Raw genomic sequence first — 20,337 nt, 5'->3', positions numbered from 1 at the left:
GGTCCTGGTTTCGAGCATGCTGTCCCATAATGCTGTTATAACAATTACCAGCTTTCAAATGTGTTCTCATGTTTATTATCTGAAAAAAGGCACTCACTACATTTAATGTGATCTGTTCATAAAATAAACTGTATACAACAAAGTGTCATAGGTCATGATCGTGAAAATGTTAATGATATCAGTTAAAAGTTAAAAGTACAACCAGTATGTGTGTGTGTGTATTTCGCCTTTAGAAATGCCTGCAATGCACGCTAGTGATATATTTATTTATTCTGTAAAATGTAAAGAAGGCGTTGGGTAGTAGTGTTAGTGCCTGTGTGTAAAATGTGAATAAAGTTAAAGCTCATGTGTCAAACATTTCAACAAATTTCAGTGTGAAGATGATTGAAGCCACAATATTTGACCGTTTCAGAAAATAAATACAAAATAAGCAACATGATAGAATAGCTTCTTGTTTTACAGTTCAATGGAAAATTCAACTCAAGTGCTTGACTGATATAAAAAGGAGGAAACACAGATTCCAACATGCTTGATGAATACAAAATCAACAGCATCACATTCATTCATTTAAAAGTAATTTACGAAAAAAGACTGAAGTATGAAGACATTTTTGAAGTGAATGTCATATACAACATTTTAACATGGCCGACAATCCCATAGCCTAAGGTGATTAAATGTGTCTGTTAGTTGAATTCCAGCTTAGTGTTGATCCACAATGGTGGCAATTGTTTCTGAAATACATGTTTTTTTTCCCACAAAATATGAAAGAAAGCAGTCCATTTCATCTAATTAAAACAAAAGAAAACATTATAACAGCTGTCATTTCAAGCTTTAAAGTTAGTCAATCAACCGCTATGATTGTGTTTTAATATCCATGCACAATCAAGGTGAACAGATATGAACTTTTAGGATGTAGTAATTTTTCTGTCGGTTGCATTTTCAAAGTCACATACCATGTAGGAATAATTGTACATGTCAACTAGGCAGATGCTCGTATTGTCTATTGATCCAGCAGAAATACAACCTCCTATCCTCCATTCATTTAACGTTGTAGTCATTAAGTAGCTGAGCTACAAAATAGCTTCCACAATATGATGACAGAGTTGAGATTGATAATGTTTCTTAAGATGGATACCATGAGTGTAGCTCTCTGGATTTCCTGCCCACATTATTACAAATAAGATTTAACATTAACAGACCGCTGTTGCCCAAGTGTCTCTTAAGTGTCATCAAGGCTGAAAGACAACGAAGCTGGAAAGATAGCTCCTATAGAAATAAAAGTTCTTAAGAAGCCCATTCTACAGTAACATCCGATATGAGGTATTTTAAGTACAGCCTCTTCTGTCTCTTCAATTTTTTGGCAACATATTATCCTCCCATGGCTATGGCACGATGACTAAATTTCCTGGGAGCTGTTCAAATATAAGCATAGGAAACAGAAAGGCACATTTATTGACATCTCAAAGGATCATGCACTCTTGTTCTCTGTCTCTGTATCTTTCACTCTGTTTCTCTCTCTGTCTCTGAAGCACTCCATTCAATGCCTAGTCGTTCCTTCTGTCTTTGGCATCCCCTGGTGTAAAGCCATTCAACCTGCTGCACTCAATTGCGCACTGTGCCAGGTTTGTCAGACTGGTGTTTCCTTCTTTTATTTCTTCGTTTTCCTCATCCGGGTCCCCATCTTCTTCTACTTCCGTCTTCTCCTCACCCCGCATGGCACTGCCATTGCTTATGCCAACACTCGCCCGTCGCTCAACTTCTTCAATGTTCCTCCGCAGCTCGCGGTTCTTGTTACGTCTGGCCAGCTTGGTGAGGGATCCAAAGCGCAGGTTGAAGAGATTCTCCTCCGAGGAAGATGCCGTCTGTTCTGTTTGCTCACTCCCCTGATGGTCGTATGGCCCACAGGCCCCCTTCAGCCTCAAGTTGTTGAGCTTGGTGTCGATGCTTTCCTGAGAGGAAGTCTTAAAGCGACCGGCATCCAGGCTGGCAAACAAGGCTCGCTTCTCTGGAGACAGCATGTCCAGGGAGTGAGCTCGCTGCTCCAGGCCAAGTTGACGGCGCTCCATGCTGCGGATGGTAGCGGCCCTCTGGAGCTTGTCATGGATCTCAACACTCAGGCGGCGACGGGTTTCACGGAACTCTGCTCGTACATTTGCCTTCCATTCAGCTGCATGGGCTTTAATCTCCCCAACCTGTGACAACAGTGCAGTAAGGAAAGATGCGGAAAATACGCGGAAAACACATGGGGCATAATCTGCAGCAGCACAACATTGTCATTGTGGTACATTATTCTTTCTAAAGGCCTTGAAAACCAATTTCTCAGTCAGCTTCTTAGTGTTAGTCTGCCATTAAGGACTGCATGGCGAACAGCTATTTACAGGACAACGCACATAAGACTAAGGTCCTTATCGTTGCTTCAGATAACTGAGAACTTAAGTTAAGAAGTGGGGTTTGTGGGCTCATTTTTCAATTGTACAGTCTAATCTCAGAAATCTCACTTTCACATTTGATTATGCTATGAATTTTCTTCAACATATCTAATCATGAACATGTACATGTTTCTTTTAATTAAGAAAAAATACCAAACTGTTTGTTGTATCACACTCAGAATTAACCTCACCTCCTCTTTGGTCTTTTTAGACAATACTCTGAGCCAGTCTCCGATCATACTGAGGACAGCCGCAAAGTACGCCAAACCAACCAAAATCCAGAACCACACCAGAGGCTTGTACCACTTCATATAGTCAATCCTACGGTTACCACCTGGAGGGGGGATACCAAACATTAGTCATGATAGTCTGACAAAACAGTAATCTACATTGTGATAGCCGCATAGATCTACCTGCCACATAGTCTCCTATTCCCACCGTAGTGAGTGTGATCACAACAAAGTAGATGGCTTCTAGTGTGGTCCAGCCCTCGATGTGTTTAAAGATGACAGCAGGGATGGTGACGAAAACAATGCAGCCAGCCAGGATGAACAGGATGGTGGACGTCACTCTGATCTTAGTTTGGCTGATCTGTTTGTGTTTTTGCTGGGAAAACCAAACAGAAGAGATGCTATGAGAACAATACACCAATTAAAACAAATCTAATGATGATAGTGTGATCAACAAAGGTTCAGAGGAACAAATAAGAAATGAATAGAACTAAAACTAACAAACTTGCCACTCACCCTGAATATCTTTTCAACTCTCAAGATGCTTTTTACAAAGATGGTCCCCAGCTGGTCTCCAATCCCCGCCAACAAGAAGCCAAACAGAGGTATGCCAAATATGGCATAAAGGATGCAAAAGATTTTCCCGCCTTCCGTGCTTGGAGCTATGTTTCCATAACCTGTCACAAACAATGCAAACAGAAGGCAGAGCAAAGAAGGAAAAAAACAGTAATAATACATGGCCCCAAAGATGGTGGAGGTGGAGTGTTAAGAGTAAGATAAGGATAATAAAATCAGGATTTTCTTATACAACATATTTAATTGAAGTGTACTATTTATTAGTTCCTGTTGCTGTGGTGTGTGGTAAAAAGGCTCCTAGAGAGACAATAATTAGGTTATTCTTAGAGAAAATTGCCTTATGGCCCTTAAGTGAAAAAGATACACTGAAAAAGACAATGAGACACATCAAGGACAAATGCATATATTGAAAACAATTTTATTTAAGCCAGAGTCTGGGTTAAACCTACTTCCCTAGTCTCTGACCATACTGTGGGTAACTTTTTACTAGATAAAAAGTATTTCAGAACAATAGCGGATTTAACTGGTATTAGAGCATTAAAGAGGGGATTTACCTTACCTATTGTTGTGATGACAGTTCCAGCAAAGAAGAAGGCACTGCCCAGGTCCCAGTAACTGGAATTGTAGGATGTGTCTCCAATAGGACTCACTCCTGCACTTACAGCATCTATGGAATGCTGGAAAGAGAAAAATGAATGATATGTGAATGGGGGAGAGGAATTAATCCCAGGTCTGGTTCATAAAGCGACAACATGAAGAGCTAAGTGGATGTAGTTACAATTAATTGAATCTGTTAAATATTTTATTTTGCAGTGGAATCACATCCTGATAATATGATCAAGTTATTGTGTTACAAAATGCATTTAGTTAAAACACACTAAGCAAACACAATAAGCATTGCATTAAACATACCTAGCATTAAACATACCTCTGTTTATTTCATCATTTTAACATTTTGCATACAGTTCGTCAGTAGATACATATGTCTGCTGGTTGTGACCAGTTGAACTATTAAGGGATTTTCCTTGCTTTAGTCCTAAACAGGACAAATCATGCAGCAATTCACAACCACTGTCCTCAAGCATGTTCTTTTATTACATAAAAAGGCATAGACTTATAAAAAAAAGTCTATGCAGGTAATTTTAATATTATGCAATATACTATCACAGTTGTATTGTTGTTTTGTATCATATGAAAACACTCTGCCTGTGGACTTACAGTTTTTACAGTATAAGCACAAACATCTGGCACAAGATCTGTCCACAATACTTTAACTGGAGCTGTTTCTCCACTCTGTATTCTTACCCACTCTGCATGTTTTACATTTTTACATTTTACGCTAAGTAAATCTACATAGTCTTTATCTATCTTTTCTTCTGTGTCAGCCTTTTTCTTTAGTCCCTCAGCTTTTCTTTAGCCCCAGCATGTCTTAAGAAAAGCATCACTATTCTCATTGATTACCTTCTGGGCTCCATTATGTAGCCATGAAAAGTCAATATACTATGTCACGTTCTTTCTGAATTCCCTGTTTATTTGGCAGTTTATTAGATAGCATTTATTTTCTTATCTCCATGGAAATGAATAGTTTGAATTTCGCCTCTTGGCTCCAAATAAACATCACTTCTGCTGACATGAAAGTCATTGTGGGGAATGCCTTTGGTAAGAAATAGGGTATTCCTGGGAAGATATAAAGTACAGCTTTTTCATTTACAGCAACCGCCAGTGTATCCATGCAAGCTGTTAGTGAGATGCAAGTCCATCTAATAAAATATATATCAACTCTCGTGACATACATTTCAAACCAGACAGAGCCAGACCACCAGACCACTTCCACACACATCACTGCACATGCCTTTTCATAACATTGCATGTGATTAAATCAGCTCCATCAGTGCAGCGCCCCTTATGAGACAGATTTAGATATCTGTAATTAGCCAATTACAGTAATGCTATTTCATGGGTTTTAGCACACACAGCTACTTTATAGAGACAATATCAAAGTGGTAATTATATAATAAACCCCAAAAAGCCTAATTCTGGAGTCAAGGGACATTTTAAAAAAGCCTCATAGAGCTGAATACTTTATGAGGTCTATTTTTGACTTTCACCTTTTCACGCCAAGTTCACACTGCATTAGAAAAGTGGAAAATTGTCTTCCACAGTCAGTTTTGAGGCATGCAGATGCTGATTTGTGTTTCAGAGTGTTAATTAGGACGACAAATGTTTTTTTTGTTTTTTGTTTTACGCAGGCTCTCCTCCATTTTGATTGCACAGAAGAATCAGCACACAAACATTCTCGCAGACACACAGTCGCAACCAAATGTTTATAATAGGCTCTTTGCTGATGAGTGTTTTCATATTTTACACTGAGAGCAAGTTAATTCACTGCGGATCTTCATCTTCTCAGTGTGCTTTTCTACCCCACCAGTAGCACCTCCAGGAGGTTGCCAGGCAGGGGTGGGCAGGGCAGCCAACCCTTGCTGTGCTCCCTTTGCGAGTCACAGAAGCATAATATTCTGTCTGGATGCCCTCAGAATTCTTACAAAGACTGGACTGAGTTCGAAGTTTTCTGTTTGCTGTGTTTTTCCTGCTGTGTTTCTGTCCTGCGTTTCCTTCCTTTTCCCCTCTACACACCTTCTCTCACTCAGCCTCATCAGCCCTCACGCTCCGAGAGTTGTTTCAAGCAAATCAGCTCCCCACCTGTTTTCCTGCCTAATCACCTTTTCCTCTCACCTGAGCATATCATCCCATCTCTCCACCTGCACGTCATCCCCCTGTCAGAGTAGTCTGTATTTAAGTCCTCTGGTTTTCAGTTCACACTTTGATTTATACTTGGCTTTTTGCTGTTGTCTGAGAATTTCAAAATTTTTCTGACCGTTTTTGGACTGTTTTACTGCTTTGGGGGCTTTCTTTGACACTTTCGACAACCTTTCCTATATACTCAACTGCTGTTCTCTGGTTTGTCTGTTTGCAAAGCATAAATTATTACCCAATTTTGTGTTACATCTAGGCTTCTAGCCAACTTAATTCAGTGATTTTTGGAATATTTGGTTTAAAGAAACCCAGATTTCTGATATAGGAACGTTTAAAACGGGTCACATTTGACCTGAGGACAACTGGGTGGTTAAGGAAAGAATTAGCCTGAAAAACAATTAATCCCAAAACTATTGTATATGATTTGTGACGCATTAAAACAGGATTGTTTTGAAACTCATACTGTATGGGTATTAGTTCATGTACTGTATGTCAGGTAAAACAATAACTGTAAAATAACAAGCCAAAGTATATCACTTTGTGATTCCTTAAATCTCATATTGACATAGTTTTTAACTAGCTAACTACAACAGTATGATAAAATTGAAGTTTAGTTATAGCTTTAGTTTTGGTGAGTCACCCCAAGATTTCCAGTGACTCCATCTGGCCAACCCTATGAAATATTTGGGGGGATGCCACTGTACCAGAGCAGGTGATGGCAGTGGTCCAACCAACATGGTGCCTAACTCTCTGTGAAGCGGTGCCAAGCACTCTCCTCTGCAGCACTCTCAGCTTCACAAATATCTATAGCTTACTTTATCTAACACCTTGAATCAGTTTGTGTTTGTGAAGTGAGTGGGAAAAAAAACAAATTTCAGACTTCGATACACAGACATAATAGGAACACCAGCTCATTTGAATTTATGTATGTAAAACCCATAGTCCAAAACAATGTAGGAGTAAAAAAAGTGCAGTATTGGGCGCCTGGATAGCTCTGATGATAGAGTAGGCACCCATATATAGAGGTTTACTCCTTTATGCAGCGGGCCAGGGTTTAACTGTGACCTGCAGCCCTTTGCTGCATGTCTCTCTCTCTTCCCTTTCATGTCTTTAGCTGTCCTGTCAAAATAAAGGCTTAAAATGCCCAAAATCCATATAAAAAGTGCTGTATTTCCCTGTGACATGAAGTGAAGGAGTGTAAATTAGCATAAAATGGAACTCAAACTGGCTAATTTGAATTTGCTCTTAACTGAGTAAATGTTACATTCCACGACTGTATACACAGCATCTAGTGTTGAGACACAGGATGTCATGTACATGTTTTTTTGTTTTTTTTATGCACATTGTGATGACCCTAGGGAGCCAATTTCCCCATTACTGTGACATTTTAGATATTAAATAATAAAGTATCTAACTGGGATAGTTGTTCTCGCAAAACACCATAAATCCATTTCATCAATTTAAAATTTCAAAAATCCCATTGTGACTGGCTTGGTTGTGTATCCTGATGTAGATTCACTGCAAGTAGCTCAGTGTTTAGGAAAGTGTATTTGTAGTTAAGTGACTCATCAATAAATTAAGCTTGACTGTTGTCAATAGCAGCATGGCTTCACAGTGTGCCAAAGTGTGAGTCATCCTGACGGCGCTGAAAAAGCCAATTAGGTCTGCTGCCTTTGTGGGCGCAAACTGGGGAGGTGGACAGCACGGATACCAAGGCAGACTTAAGAAGGTCAAAACATACATGGACACACACATGCTGTGGAGCAAAGCTTTGCAAGTGCATCCCCTTCTCTCGTCTCACGCACACACACGCTGTGAATGTACACCGACATGCCTCCCAAGGTCACCATTTTTCTGTCAACTTCTTTGCCAAAACGTTCGACCCCAGTGAGTCACCACAGCTGTGTCGCCACAGAGGATCTTTGTCTGAGTGACAGCTTGACATAACACGAACGGACCGATAACAGAACCTGTTAGAAAACCAGACAGCCTCTTTGATGGAGTGTGAAGAAGCATCTTGAGACAGCAAAGAAACAAAAAGTGTTATTTGTCAGTTTGAGTTTTTGACATGATGTTCATTACTTTTTGCAATGCTTAGAGTTGAAGTACCATCATAGCTGAGTGATCAATCAATATCATTTCTTCTGATTCAAAGAAAAAGTTTGACATGTTGGGAAATTCAAACTGTAAGACAGTAAGCTGAGAAGACTGATACCACTCTCAAGCTGGTAAGATAAACATGAAGCTACAGTCAGCAGCCAGTTGGCTTAGCTTAGCATAAATACTAGAAACAGAGGGAAACAGCTAGTCTGGCTCTGTCAAAGGTAACAGTATCGACCTACCAGCGCGAATAAAGCTAATTAAACTGATAATCAAATTCTTATCTGCATACAAAAATACACAAAATAAAAACAAGTTGTGTGTAACCAAGGGGTTAAGTCACTGCTCCCACCTAAAAATAGCCTGGCACATAAACCATACCTTGTCATTTTACACTGTTTTTTGTATGACTTTAACAATTAAGATACACATTACATAGGCTTGTTAATCTGGGAGTTTTATAGTTGACAGTTGGAAGATTCTTTGACATTTGGACAGAGCCAGGCTATCTGTCGCCACTGTCGCACTGTTGCTTGCTCTGGACGAGACTACTAGAACTGTTGGGTCCTTGTAAATTCTGGAGTGTGGTCTATCTGTATAGTGTCTTGAGATAACTCTTGTTATGAATTGATACTATAAATAAAATTGAATTGAATTGAATTGAATCTGTTTCCCGGTGTTTCCAGTCTTTATGCTAAGCTAAGCTAACTGGCTGTAGGTGGTAACACTGTATACCCTATAGTAATGAGACATGGTGTTGACCTTCTCATCTAACTCTCTGAAGAAAAGCAAATATCTCAATATGTCAAACTATTCTACCACTATTCATACATTAAATTTGTCAGACGTAGCTAATATTGTAAATGAGTTCTGGGAAAGTTCACAGTGGCAAATAACTGGTGAGACATGCTGTCATCCGTTATGTTATGTGTCTGAATCTGAGCATTTGTCCAGGAGACAGTCTTGTCTATGATTCAGCTGCTGTTACTACTGCTGTTGCTTCATGCAGCAGAATGTCGGTGACTGCTGGCCTGTGTTAATAATTGATTCCCTCCAGGCTACAGGCACACCATGCTAAAGGTTTTTTTATTACCATGGTATCCTTAACTTAAGGAAAAAGAAAAAAAAATCAATGTCAGTATGAAAGTCAGTAAGAAATACTGACATTGATTTTTTTTTTTTTCACAAACTTATGACAGCACTTTTGTGGCTTAAAGGTTGTGCACTGCAAGGGAAGAAGAAGAAAGGATGCTTCTCTGAGAAAGAATAACAGAAAATATGTGGGTGTGAAGACGGAAGAGAGAGAGACAGAAACTGCCTACCATCAAATGGAGCCATTCTAGCAGAAAGTGGAGCACACCAAATATAATGTGGAGGGTTGTCTCTTTGGGGTTATTTCAAACTTAAGAGAATCAGAGGGGTCGACTGAGGTGCCAACGTGAATCTTGTATTTTTTCTCAGAGTACTTAAGAAAACCATGGAAAGCACATAATCCAACAAGTTTTTTTTAATCTATGTTCTTCAGCAAGACCTATCATATTTCCGTATGTGTTCTGTCGAATACTACTATTAAGGAACTCCTGTTGGTTAAAAGGCATTTGCCATTTGGTCCTTGTGTTTGTGTCACAGTTAGTCTCTATAGTAAATGACTTTTTAAACAACATTCTCTGCAAAGGAGTGTTTGAGTGTGTTTTCTCTGTCCTGCTTTTTCTATCACAGCACTCCCTCATACATCAAACTTTCCACTCTGCAAACCGCACGCCAACACATCTCAAATTATTGTCCAACCCTGCTTGCAGTTGCACATGTCAGCTTGATGTATTGACCTTAAACCTCAACCTATAATTCTGGATGTGAAGCATTGCCATACCCTGTGTCATAAAGCAGTTGACACCATAGGAAGTCAGGATTTGATGGGATTTTTTTTCTTCACAATCTGCTCTTTTATTTGGTCTAGTTCACACAGATATTGGTTGAGAATAAAAGCTTTACATGCCATGTTGGCAACCTGTGGAACTTTGCTGAAACAGCAGGCTTCAGGTAAGCTTGAATCAATTTAAGGCATCACAGGTTAAGGAGTGGCAGTCATATTTTTAACAACAAGCTGTTTTATCTAGGGTCAAATGTTAGTGATCTGCCACAAAATGAATAATTCTTATAGATGCCACATTTCATTCTATGATCAGACATACTTCAATGTAGTGTGTGGTAGAACTGGGCAAGCTATCAATATTATATCGATATCCTGATATGAGACTAGATATTGTCTTAGATTTTGGATATCGTAATATTGTAATATGACATAAGTGTTGTCTTACCCTGGTTTTATAGGCTGCATTACAGTACAGTTAAATCATTTTATGATCATACCATGCTGTTGTAACTGTCCTATTATTTGCCTTTACCCACTTAGTCATTAAATTAACATTACTAGTATTATTTATCAAAAATCTCATTGTGTAAATATTTTGTGAAAGCACCAAGTGTCAACACCACAATATCATTGCGGTATTGATATTGAGGTATTTGGTCAAAAATATTGTGATATTTGATCTTCTTTATATCGCCCAGCCCTTTTAATCTTCCTGAATCTTACAAACCCCAAACACTTGACTAAAGTCCTTGTTCAAAGATATATAAGATACATCAAACAGGGTTGGTTAGAAGACACAGAAATTTGTCTTCAAACACTTCTTACAAGACAGCACTACTCTTGTGGCCGTGAGCTAGTTTCCTCTTTTTTTTTTAAATGTGGGTGTTGTTAAAGTTTCACTCTGGGATTTCATATGTACTAATACAATTATTATTAAAGGTACAAGGCATGTCTCAAAAAATACCACCATTCTATTGTAATACAAATGTAGGCTGTTTACTGCTAAGCCCTCAAAACCAGGTGAATCTTTGAGTTTTTTATTTATTCTGGGACATGTGTCTAGTTTCCCACCCATTCAGACAGATTGCTGGCTGGGCCAATCACAACAATCTATCTCATATGGGGCGCGTTTGATACGATGACAGACCATTTGCGAAGCCTTTGGGTTTAGTAAGTGATGTCATAACTTTTGGCTTGTGCACTCTTGCGCCAGGGGCCAAACAGTGAGCATGAACCTACAGGATTATATCTCCAACCTGGCCTGGTAACGCCTCGGGATCCCCCAGTCAGAGATGGTTAATATGGCTGGGGAAAGAGAAGTTTGGGGTCCCCTGCTGGATCTGCTGCCCCCGCGATCCGAAACCAGATAAGCGGACGAAGATGGATGGATGGAACCAAGATGTCTGCAGCTGATTTGGGACTTTATACTATTTTCTATAGTACTATTTTCAAATTCTAATGGCAAATATGGCAACTCTCGTTCACAGACATACTGATGCTACACAACCATAGCTCACCTGCAAGCTGTAGTCTGTTTACATTTGTCCATCACTCAAATCAAAAACCACTACTTGCATATACATACTTAGTTGCTAAGTGCACCTGAATAGAGACTTACAATAAGAACAATCCATAGTGCTGGGAGTTGACAGAGTTGAAATTTGCAACAGATACTAGACTGGAAAAATTAAATCAACAGGTACAGCCACTCCTCTGTGGAGTGTAGAGTGGCTGAGTAGTTGACTTAACAGCTCCTTGTGATTATTTACACAATCTCTAATAATATCACATAGTAACCAGCAAGAAATTGAACATGGAAGTCCATTAGTCACCTTGCGACATTGTTCTCAACTCAAAGGTTAACTTACTAGCTTTTTCTGAGCTTTTAACTTGTTAACATGTCATCTTCAGTTCGATGAGCGCTTATTGTCAGTACAGCAGGTGCAATGTTATCATTCATTTGGACTTGATTAATTATTTTCACAAATTGAAGGCTAATTTGCTAAAGGGCAATCTGGACATCACAGGAAGTAGCATCCAAGCTTTTCAAGATTAATTAAATAACCCAAGATCTTCTAATTACCCCTGATGTAAAGAACAATCTAGAAAACTGCTGCTATAAAGGACAGTGCTCTGACTTTCTTCCTCTGATCAATCAAATTGATTGACACTCAAAATTACTAAGCAGATAATTTTCATTAAATATCTCATGGATTTATCCTCTTCCAGGCTAATCTTCTCGGTGAGAAAAGAATCAACAAATGCAATGTACTCTTCCAGGGCTGTCTGAACAGCTGGAAGGAGTGGAAAAATCTGTTATCTGGAAAATCTGTGAATGCCATGTCTCACTTAAAGTAAAATTCCAAAAGCTCATCTGCAGTTTCAATAACTCACCTTGATAAGCGCCTCCAGCTCATTAGGAGTCACACAGGGGTGTCTCTCCAGGAAAGAAGCTTTCTCCAGCGTGATACTGGTTTTCTGGTTGCTCTCAAACGGCTGCTCCAGTGCCCTGAATGCCAACCCTCCACAAACCAGGTAGAGAACGACAACGATGAACACCGCCACCACCGTCTTCCACTTCATCACTGAGTGGAGCGCTGCAACCGTGCCGTCATAGCTGGTGTCCATGCTGGCCACCACGCTGGCAGAGCGGGAGGAGATGGACAGGCGTGGCAGTGGACAGTGACCATTGGTCTTAGGGTCACAGCCCATGGGGTTCTGCATAGTGGCCACACTGGCCTGGACTAGACTTGATTTAGCCACGCCAGGCTGGACCTTTTTGGGAGGGACCAAGTTGGTCTGGACCGCCACTAGGAAAGAGTGAGAGGGAAGAGAAGGCTAGATTAATTTATGTTTTGTTTAGCTTTGTGTTGGAGCATACAAAGACAGAAACAATTCTGTATATTCTGAAAGTAATTCTGATGATTTTTTTAGGGAAATGAAAATTAACAGACTGTTCTTGGCTAAATGCCCTGAATCTTTTACAGTTGTGGGAAAAAAATGAAATAACAGATTGAGCGTTGGGAAATCAGAAATCACTGCACAGGTTTGGACTCTGCACCTGGACAAGAAAGACATGTGTCTGTTTTGCACACTGAACTCTACTTTATGTGGACACAAGCTCAATGCAGCCATTGGAAATCTATATAGCCTTCATGAAGCATTACAAAGTGATTTCCTACTGATTTATTACTCTGAGCTATTTGAGGGCTCTTCATCTTTACAAAGCCAACACTCAAAGCTATCCCCAAAAAAGGCCTGGTTCCAGCCTACAGTTGTGTCAAAGCAGTCATGACATGATATCTTAACATTCTGAGAATTTGTTAAGCCATCAATTCTGTGAAATAGAGCCTCAGAAGCCCACAGCGGCCTCCGCCTCAATCACTAATGCGGAAAACCTTGTCATCAAGTTGCAATGTTGTAATTAATGGAACACCTGTAGGAACCTCATTTAGGGGCAACAATCAATGCACATTACATTACATGTACATAAAAGGATGGAAAAAAAATCAGAACAAACATTTACACCCAACCCTTTGCAAGTAAACCCCTACTGTATAGGTGAAGGTGAAAATGTAATAACCCTCATTGCTGAACAGCAGGATCCAATTTTTGTAATAGACTGTAAGAGAGGGAGGGATAAGTGCCACTTTGAGTCATTGGCTTCTGGATGGATTTAAATTAAATGGATGGGTGCTGGAGCAGGTCAACCAAGTGGCAACCAGCACCTGGAGGCAGCTAAATTTAGATTTCTATAATGTGTGTATGTGTATATATTGGATAAGCTATTTAGAGCTCAGGCCTCCACCCCTGACGCCCCCATCTCTCGGATCGGAGAGCACGGCGTGCCTCAGAGCCATGTTGGCGCCTGTTGTCTACAATGATGCAACTCTCGTAGGTAGGAATATGAGATGGATTTGTTTGAGGAAGGCACTCTTTCATGAGATAGGATCACTTATGGGATATGCGAAGTACAATGCATGCACTCAGGTACACATCCCATTATGAGTCAAGGGCGTCCAGGAAGTATCTTATACTCCAGTAGCTGTAAATCTTGTTAGCCAATGCCTGTATCATGAGTGAATCAATAACAGCAAAGTGATGTCAAAAGCTTAGGAAGGTGCAACACTGCCACTTTCAATTCATAGTTCTAACCCTTAAGGGGCAGTGGCTGGCTATTTTTAGAACAAGAGATCAATTAGAAAATCAGGACTAAGAGGTAAAGCAGCAAAAATACAATAACTCTACATGAACATGTCCTGGTGTATTTGGTGCAGTCATGTTGATGGATGCAGTTGAACACTGGAAATTAATTGCAAATTGGACCAAATCCATAACTAGTCTCGCTGAGACATTATTTGCTTTTCATCTTATCTTATGAGTGAGAGAAATTAAATGAATCAGCTCTGTGCAGCAAGGCAGCTATACTGTGAAGGGCAGTTCAGAAAACTGGATCTCATTATCAGTTATTAGTTTAGTGATTAAAAAAAATTACTACATGTACTGTATAAAAGCATAGTTAAAAGAATGCATGTATATACAGTATCTAACTTTTAAAACCCTAAAGCCAAAACCAAAGCTTGAGGCTGTGTGGCATTCATCTAAAAACATTTCAAACCACTAAAATTGCTTTATATTGATTTTTGCAAATTAGATTAAGGTCTGAGTGGAAAGCAGCTTTTTATCTGATAGTATCTGATACTCCCACTCTCTCTCCCTCTCTCTCTCTCTCTCTCTCTCTCTCTCTCTCTCTCTCTCTCTCTCTCTCTTAGCCATCACTATCAGTTTCCAGGGCAAAGCAAAAGCAGAGAAAGTGTTCACTGGAGACCCAGGTCCATAAAAGACTGGAAAAAATATGGCAATGCAATGTTGCATTCAGGTTTTCAACATTTCAGCTTGTCAGCTGCATGTTGTGTGTACAAAAGCATTATTTACCCACTAACAAAATACAAACTAGTAGTGATAGTAAACATGATGGTCCATTTTGGGCTGGCTCAAGTCAGCTCTTGGCCCTATTATTCCCTATAGTACTGGAAAGGTTTTAGGTGTTTAACTCACCAGCTGAGACTCACAACTGTGAAATGCGCCTGAACTGTTAAGGCCAACGACTTCCGACTAAAGCAAATTTCAAAATAAAACCTTAACTGAGGATGTTATAAGTAGTCTATTCCAGGTCCAGTACCAATGTAAAACCAAGCAAAATTCCCATCTTTAAGTAACCGGATGTAAAAGATTATGCACATTAGGGGGCACAGATGAGGAGTAAAGATCTATTTCCTATGAGATTAATTATTTGGTACAATCAGTAAGCAATATGTTCATTTTTAACAGGGGGGATTGAACTAGTTTGTTTCGTTCACCTGCAAGACTTGAAACTGACAGAATCACAATTATAAATCTGTCTGCTGTTTCAGCACCATGGACAGCATCATGGCTTTATTAATGCACACTGCTACTGTTACAGAGACATGGTCTGGCCATAGTCAGATAAAGGATCAATAAGTGAGGCAGACTACTACACAAACATATTCAATTAAACTGCCACTGGACTCTCTCTTCAGGTGATCAAGGGGCAAGGATTTTGTTCATTTTGCTGAATGGCACCCCCCTTAAATCGGCTACTGGGTGTCATCCACCTTGAGTGAGCAGCCATGTCTGGTCTGAGAATTTAATTTGGTAAATCCTTTAGGCAGCATTGTTATGTAGGTAGTCTCGCTTTGCCAGACCCTCCTCCAAAGCGCGCTGAAGGAGGGTCTGGCTACTTCCAACATTCGTGGATGGGAAGAAAATGCTCTGGTATAGTGGCATTTTTTGAAACCAATCATAATCGTCATGGGTGGCGCTAAGTGCTGAACAGAGCTGCTGCAAAATAGTCGTGCAAGAGAAAACTCATATTGGACAGATAGTCTGGATAGCTGTTTCAATTTACCATGCAGAGATCTGAGGAGCAGTCCACAATAATCCTCATAAAACCATCAAATTTAAAATTCCAACACAAAGAAAGCAGAAACAGAAAGTACATGCATCCGGGGGGCAAAATTATGAATTCCACTATGGCCACGCAAAGACCCACTTGGTGTGGCCATAGTGGTCAGTTGTTTGGGGTTAGGCATTTGACCTTGAGTCAGTTCAGGTTAGGATAGCCAATTGGTCAGGGGATATAACCGGAAAAAATCAGGTTACGTTACCTTGCGTAAGCATGGACGCCTGGCCAACAGTTAGTTAGCTAATTTCCATAGACAGTAAATGAAATAGACTATGTGACCGGGTTGATTTCAACGGAAACCAGTGAAGGCTTTTAGAGGCACTCTGCCAGTAGGTGCTGAGTGTTACTGCGCAGCCTCAAACGGAGCTTGCCGCCGTAGATGTGACGTGAGTAATCGGTCTGTAAGTTATAAGTCTTCTGGTAGCTGTGCTACGAGAAATCTTATTCCCAATCTTGCAGAGACAGAGAGCGTATGTATCTGTTAGGAGATAACATGGGCACAGGCTAATAGTTGCTAACTAAAATGCTAGTAAAAGTTAGTAATTAAACCTAAACAGCTAATGTTAGTGGAAACTGCCTGTGAGCCTTTCCTGTAGGCCTACTGTTCGGAAATTCCTCCTCTATGGGACAGTAAGTTGCGTAGTTATGACACAATCGTTAACCTATTTTTACAAAAATGCCTGTCATGGAGCCATAACGTGAGATACAAGGTAGGCTAACGGAGCCTTTTATACGTTGTTTCTTTAAAAATAAACAATGAACAATCTTTAAACACTTCAGATGTAAAGTGATTTGCTCTCAAAGTAGGCCTAACATGAATGGCAGTTAATGGAATGCTAACTGCAGGTGAGTGCTAGGTAATATTAAAATGGCGCTAGCTTAGTGGAGGCTGGCCAATTAACCCCTTGTGAATTTCCTGAGGCACCAGAGCAATCCCGGAAGTGGAACGTCAAGGATATAGATTTATAGACTATTATTTAGGCAGCATCTATACATGCTTTTATTGTGACATCTTTTCCGGTTTCTCGCTAGTTATTCCTGCCAGCTAGAAGCACTTGAATATTTGCCTCCAGCAGCGATTCCTTGCACAACTGAGCACACAGAGGATGGAGAATAAAGAACTACCCCCAACCGCTTTTTCTCGTGTTAATTGTCCTTTTTGCAGGATTGCAACATAAACTACAAATAGCCGAAGGGAAAACACAAAGTAAAATTTAAAAAAAAAAAAAAAAAACGAGAAGAAATTGTGCAAAATTGTTCAAGCCTGTGAAAAATACAGCCTGGTGTAATGTGTTGCATCTCAGGTATAGTCTATCGCTATAGGATGTTGTTGAGATTATTAATATTAATTGACATATCTAAATATACCAGACCATAAGAAAGCAGTGATCACCAACCTTGTTGTTCGGGGTCCCAGTTAACTTGTTTCCTTGGGGTTTCTATTGGAAATTTCATCTCTATTTTTGTTCCCAATCGAAACGAAAGGAAATTTTGTTCAATTCTTTAAAAAAATACAGAAAAAGGAATAACGAGGAATTCTTCCACATCTTTAAGACATCGTGTTTTCGTGTATCTGGGTGTAAATTGTACGGAGGAATAAACGCATCGCAAAACCGCATTGTCTGCCCCTGCTGTCCCCCCTCCTTTTTTCTCCACCTCGCTTGGACGCGCGGTGTTTGTCTGACAAGAGAGATAGGCACTTAGACCTTTCTAGGAGACACATCACGTCTCACACTCAAACACACACATGCACAAGTGGTGCGGTCCACAACCACAGTCTGTGTGTCCAAAAAACAGCAACTTTACCCACGCGTTACGCCGGCTTCAAGAACAACGGGGAAGGATGCTCTCCTCCCTTTCGTTCCCAAAGCGCTCTACTCCACCTGCATGTTAGGCTACCGTAACTAGCTGGGGGAGATGTGCCTCCAGCTTTGCCTCAGCTCCATAGCCCTATTCATTCATTTCTATAGCCTAATCCGTTTTTGAATACTTACTATTTTCTGTATCCCCCCAAAACACGATTATCCTCTCATGGTTTGGCAACGGTGGTGACGGAGCACATGGCGCAGGGCGGCAAGTCAGAGATGTACGCCAAATCAGCAGCAGACTTAACCCATTACATCATTCCCATGTATCCTATGGGAAACAGTGCATTATTCATGTTCTTCAATTGCTAAAGACAACTAACCTCCTCTATCCCTTCAGACCCCTAACTGTGTTGCCTGCTAAGTAAGATATTGCGGCTCGCCATTTTAGTGAGCAATTTAGGCTGAATTGTTTTCAGGAAATATCATAGTCCACAAGAAGTCTGTCGGCTAAGGAATACGTGTAACCGAAAACATTGCACTTGCCGAATTGCCAAAACTTCCTACAGGTGTTGCACGTTTTTATTTAAAGGGCCACATTATTTTTGTATGTTTTGTCCACCCATTCAAGCTTCATTTTATATTTTGTACTCTATATCCCGTTGATCCACTGACTGTGTGAAAGTAAGCCTGCATTGGACTGACACAAAATTAAGAATTGTTTTTATTTGTGTCAGTTATTATGTAACTGCAACAGAGCAATTTGCTACAACACACTCAACCGGAGAAAAACAAGCAAAAAAAAAAAAAAAAACTTAATTATCTTAACAGTGATTCATTAAAATGATAAAAAGGGTGGATGGGGGGACAGTTTTTGTAATACTCCCTTATAGATTCATGGGTGAAAGGGCTGATCTCTTCTGACAGAAAGTGTTCCTACCTTCTGATATAAAACACAGTGATGAGTGCCATGTGGGCCCCCAGTTATAACTCTAAGAGCAGAAAATGTCCAAACAGATTCTAAACAGAATGTAGAGATTTAAGGTAGATGGGGGCGTGCCTACTAATCAGTTTTCCATAATCCAAAACAGAGAGGGTTGCTTCCACAATCCATTTCCCATAAAAAATAGAAAACAAGACCTGTTTGTGTACCGAAAATCAAACTTTTAAAACTAAACTTGAATAGGCCTTTTTTATAACAGACACTTTCAAACACATAGATAACATTTATTACAGCATTGCATTGCAATAATTGCGGCAATGGAGCCATCATTAACACTTCCACCTTTTTTTTCTGCTAGGACAAACTGTGAGCAAGTTCTTTGAATCTGAGTCATACAAAAAAGAAACAAGAGCAAGATTCAGGGTAGCAACATGTAGACAGCAAAATGACGTGACATTGTTTTGGAGCAAAAAAGGTTTAGGAGCCACTCAAACTGTATTTTTGTGTCAAATAAAGATTTTCTCAGCCAATAATTGAAAACATAGTCCTGTTCTTCTCTTGTGTATGTAAGGATACGTCCACTGGGCATGTCTTTACAAGAATCAAAAAAACCTTAGGAATAAAGTTGTAGTCTCTTGTATCTTTGTGTCTTGTATGTTATTCCACTTGAGAATGCAGCATGGGGTATTAAAAGATTATTTTACATGAATGTATGCCCTTTATGTTGCTATATAATCAAACTGTTAAACACTGGAAAAAAGAAATTTAAGCATGAATTGGTTTGTTGTTAAAGCTAACTATGTTGTTCAAGGAGTCTGTTTCACATTAAGTAATTCACAAACCTTTGTTGGTAAATGACGTGAGGGGTTAAAAGGTCTATTTAACAATACCAGGAACATGGCAGAATTAACAATAGGCTGCTGACAGAATGATCCCATTACCAGAATGCACCCAGCTGAATCAGATTTTATATTGGTTGCGCTCGTGTTTTCCCACACTTGTCAGATTCTCATCCCGCCACATAAATAAGGCCACTTTGCTGATTTTGGTTTTCAGCTGGCCAGATGATGTTAACCTCAAAATGTCCTTGTAAACACCACACCAGTATTAAGATAGGCTACCAGATAAGCTACCAGTCAGTAGACTTTTACATAAGTAAAAGTAGTACTACAATGTAGAAATACTTACCAAGACAGGAGAAAGGACAGGAGACATACCTTTGAAAGTATACCAAACATCTCAGCGAGTCTCAAAGGAAAGCAATAGATACGTGTCTTTAAAACAATTCTCTTAATGTCCTATGTCAGCTGGCCAGGTAATGTTAACCTCAAACTGTCCTTAAAAGCAGTACATCAGTAGTAAAGAGAGCCTACCAGTCAGTAGACTTTTTAAAGTAAAATTAGTAATATCATAGTGTAGAAATACTCTACAAGGGAAAAAGTCCTGCATTTGAACTTTAATAAAAAATGCAAAAGTATCAGCATCAATATACTGTATACTACAAAGGTAGAAGTAGGCCTACTCATCATGCATAATGGCCCATTTCAGAATCATAGCCTATATTATATTACTGGACTATAAATATTGATTGATGTAGTTTAATCTAGAGTATCAATCATCTAAATCTGCTAACCAACAATT

General features: G+C 39.7%; 1 protein-coding gene across 2 annotated transcripts; it reads right to left on the bottom strand.

Annotated features, from left to right (window-relative positions):
- Positions 1-52: 52 nt before the first annotated feature.
- Positions 53-18,103, bottom strand: kcnk10b (potassium channel, subfamily K, member 10b). Of its 2 annotated transcripts, none has more exons than XM_034858966.1 (7): positions 17,943-18,103; positions 12,357-12,772; positions 3,795-3,912; positions 3,176-3,336; positions 2,843-3,035; positions 2,621-2,763; positions 53-2,192 (listed from the first exon to the last, which is right to left on the bottom strand). In XM_034858966.1, coding segments are annotated over exons 1-7 (1,680 nt in total). In that variant the 5' UTR covers positions 17,944-18,103; the 3' UTR covers positions 53-1,544. The 2 variants fall into 2 exon arrangements, with proteins under 2 accessions (XP_034714857.1, XP_034714856.1); XM_034858965.1 differs by lacking the exon at positions 17,943-18,103 and adding an exon at positions 17,346-17,823.
- Between the last annotated feature and the right edge of the window lie 2,234 nt (positions 18,104-20,337).

Source organism: Etheostoma cragini, chromosome 20 (genome assembly GCF_013103735.1).
Source record: "Etheostoma cragini isolate CJK2018 chromosome 20, CSU_Ecrag_1.0, whole genome shotgun sequence".
Lineage (NCBI taxonomy): Eukaryota > Metazoa > Chordata > Actinopteri > Perciformes > Percidae > Etheostoma > Etheostoma cragini.
Note: the sequence above shows the minus strand (reverse complement) of the source record. Positions and strands in the feature narration are given on the sequence as shown.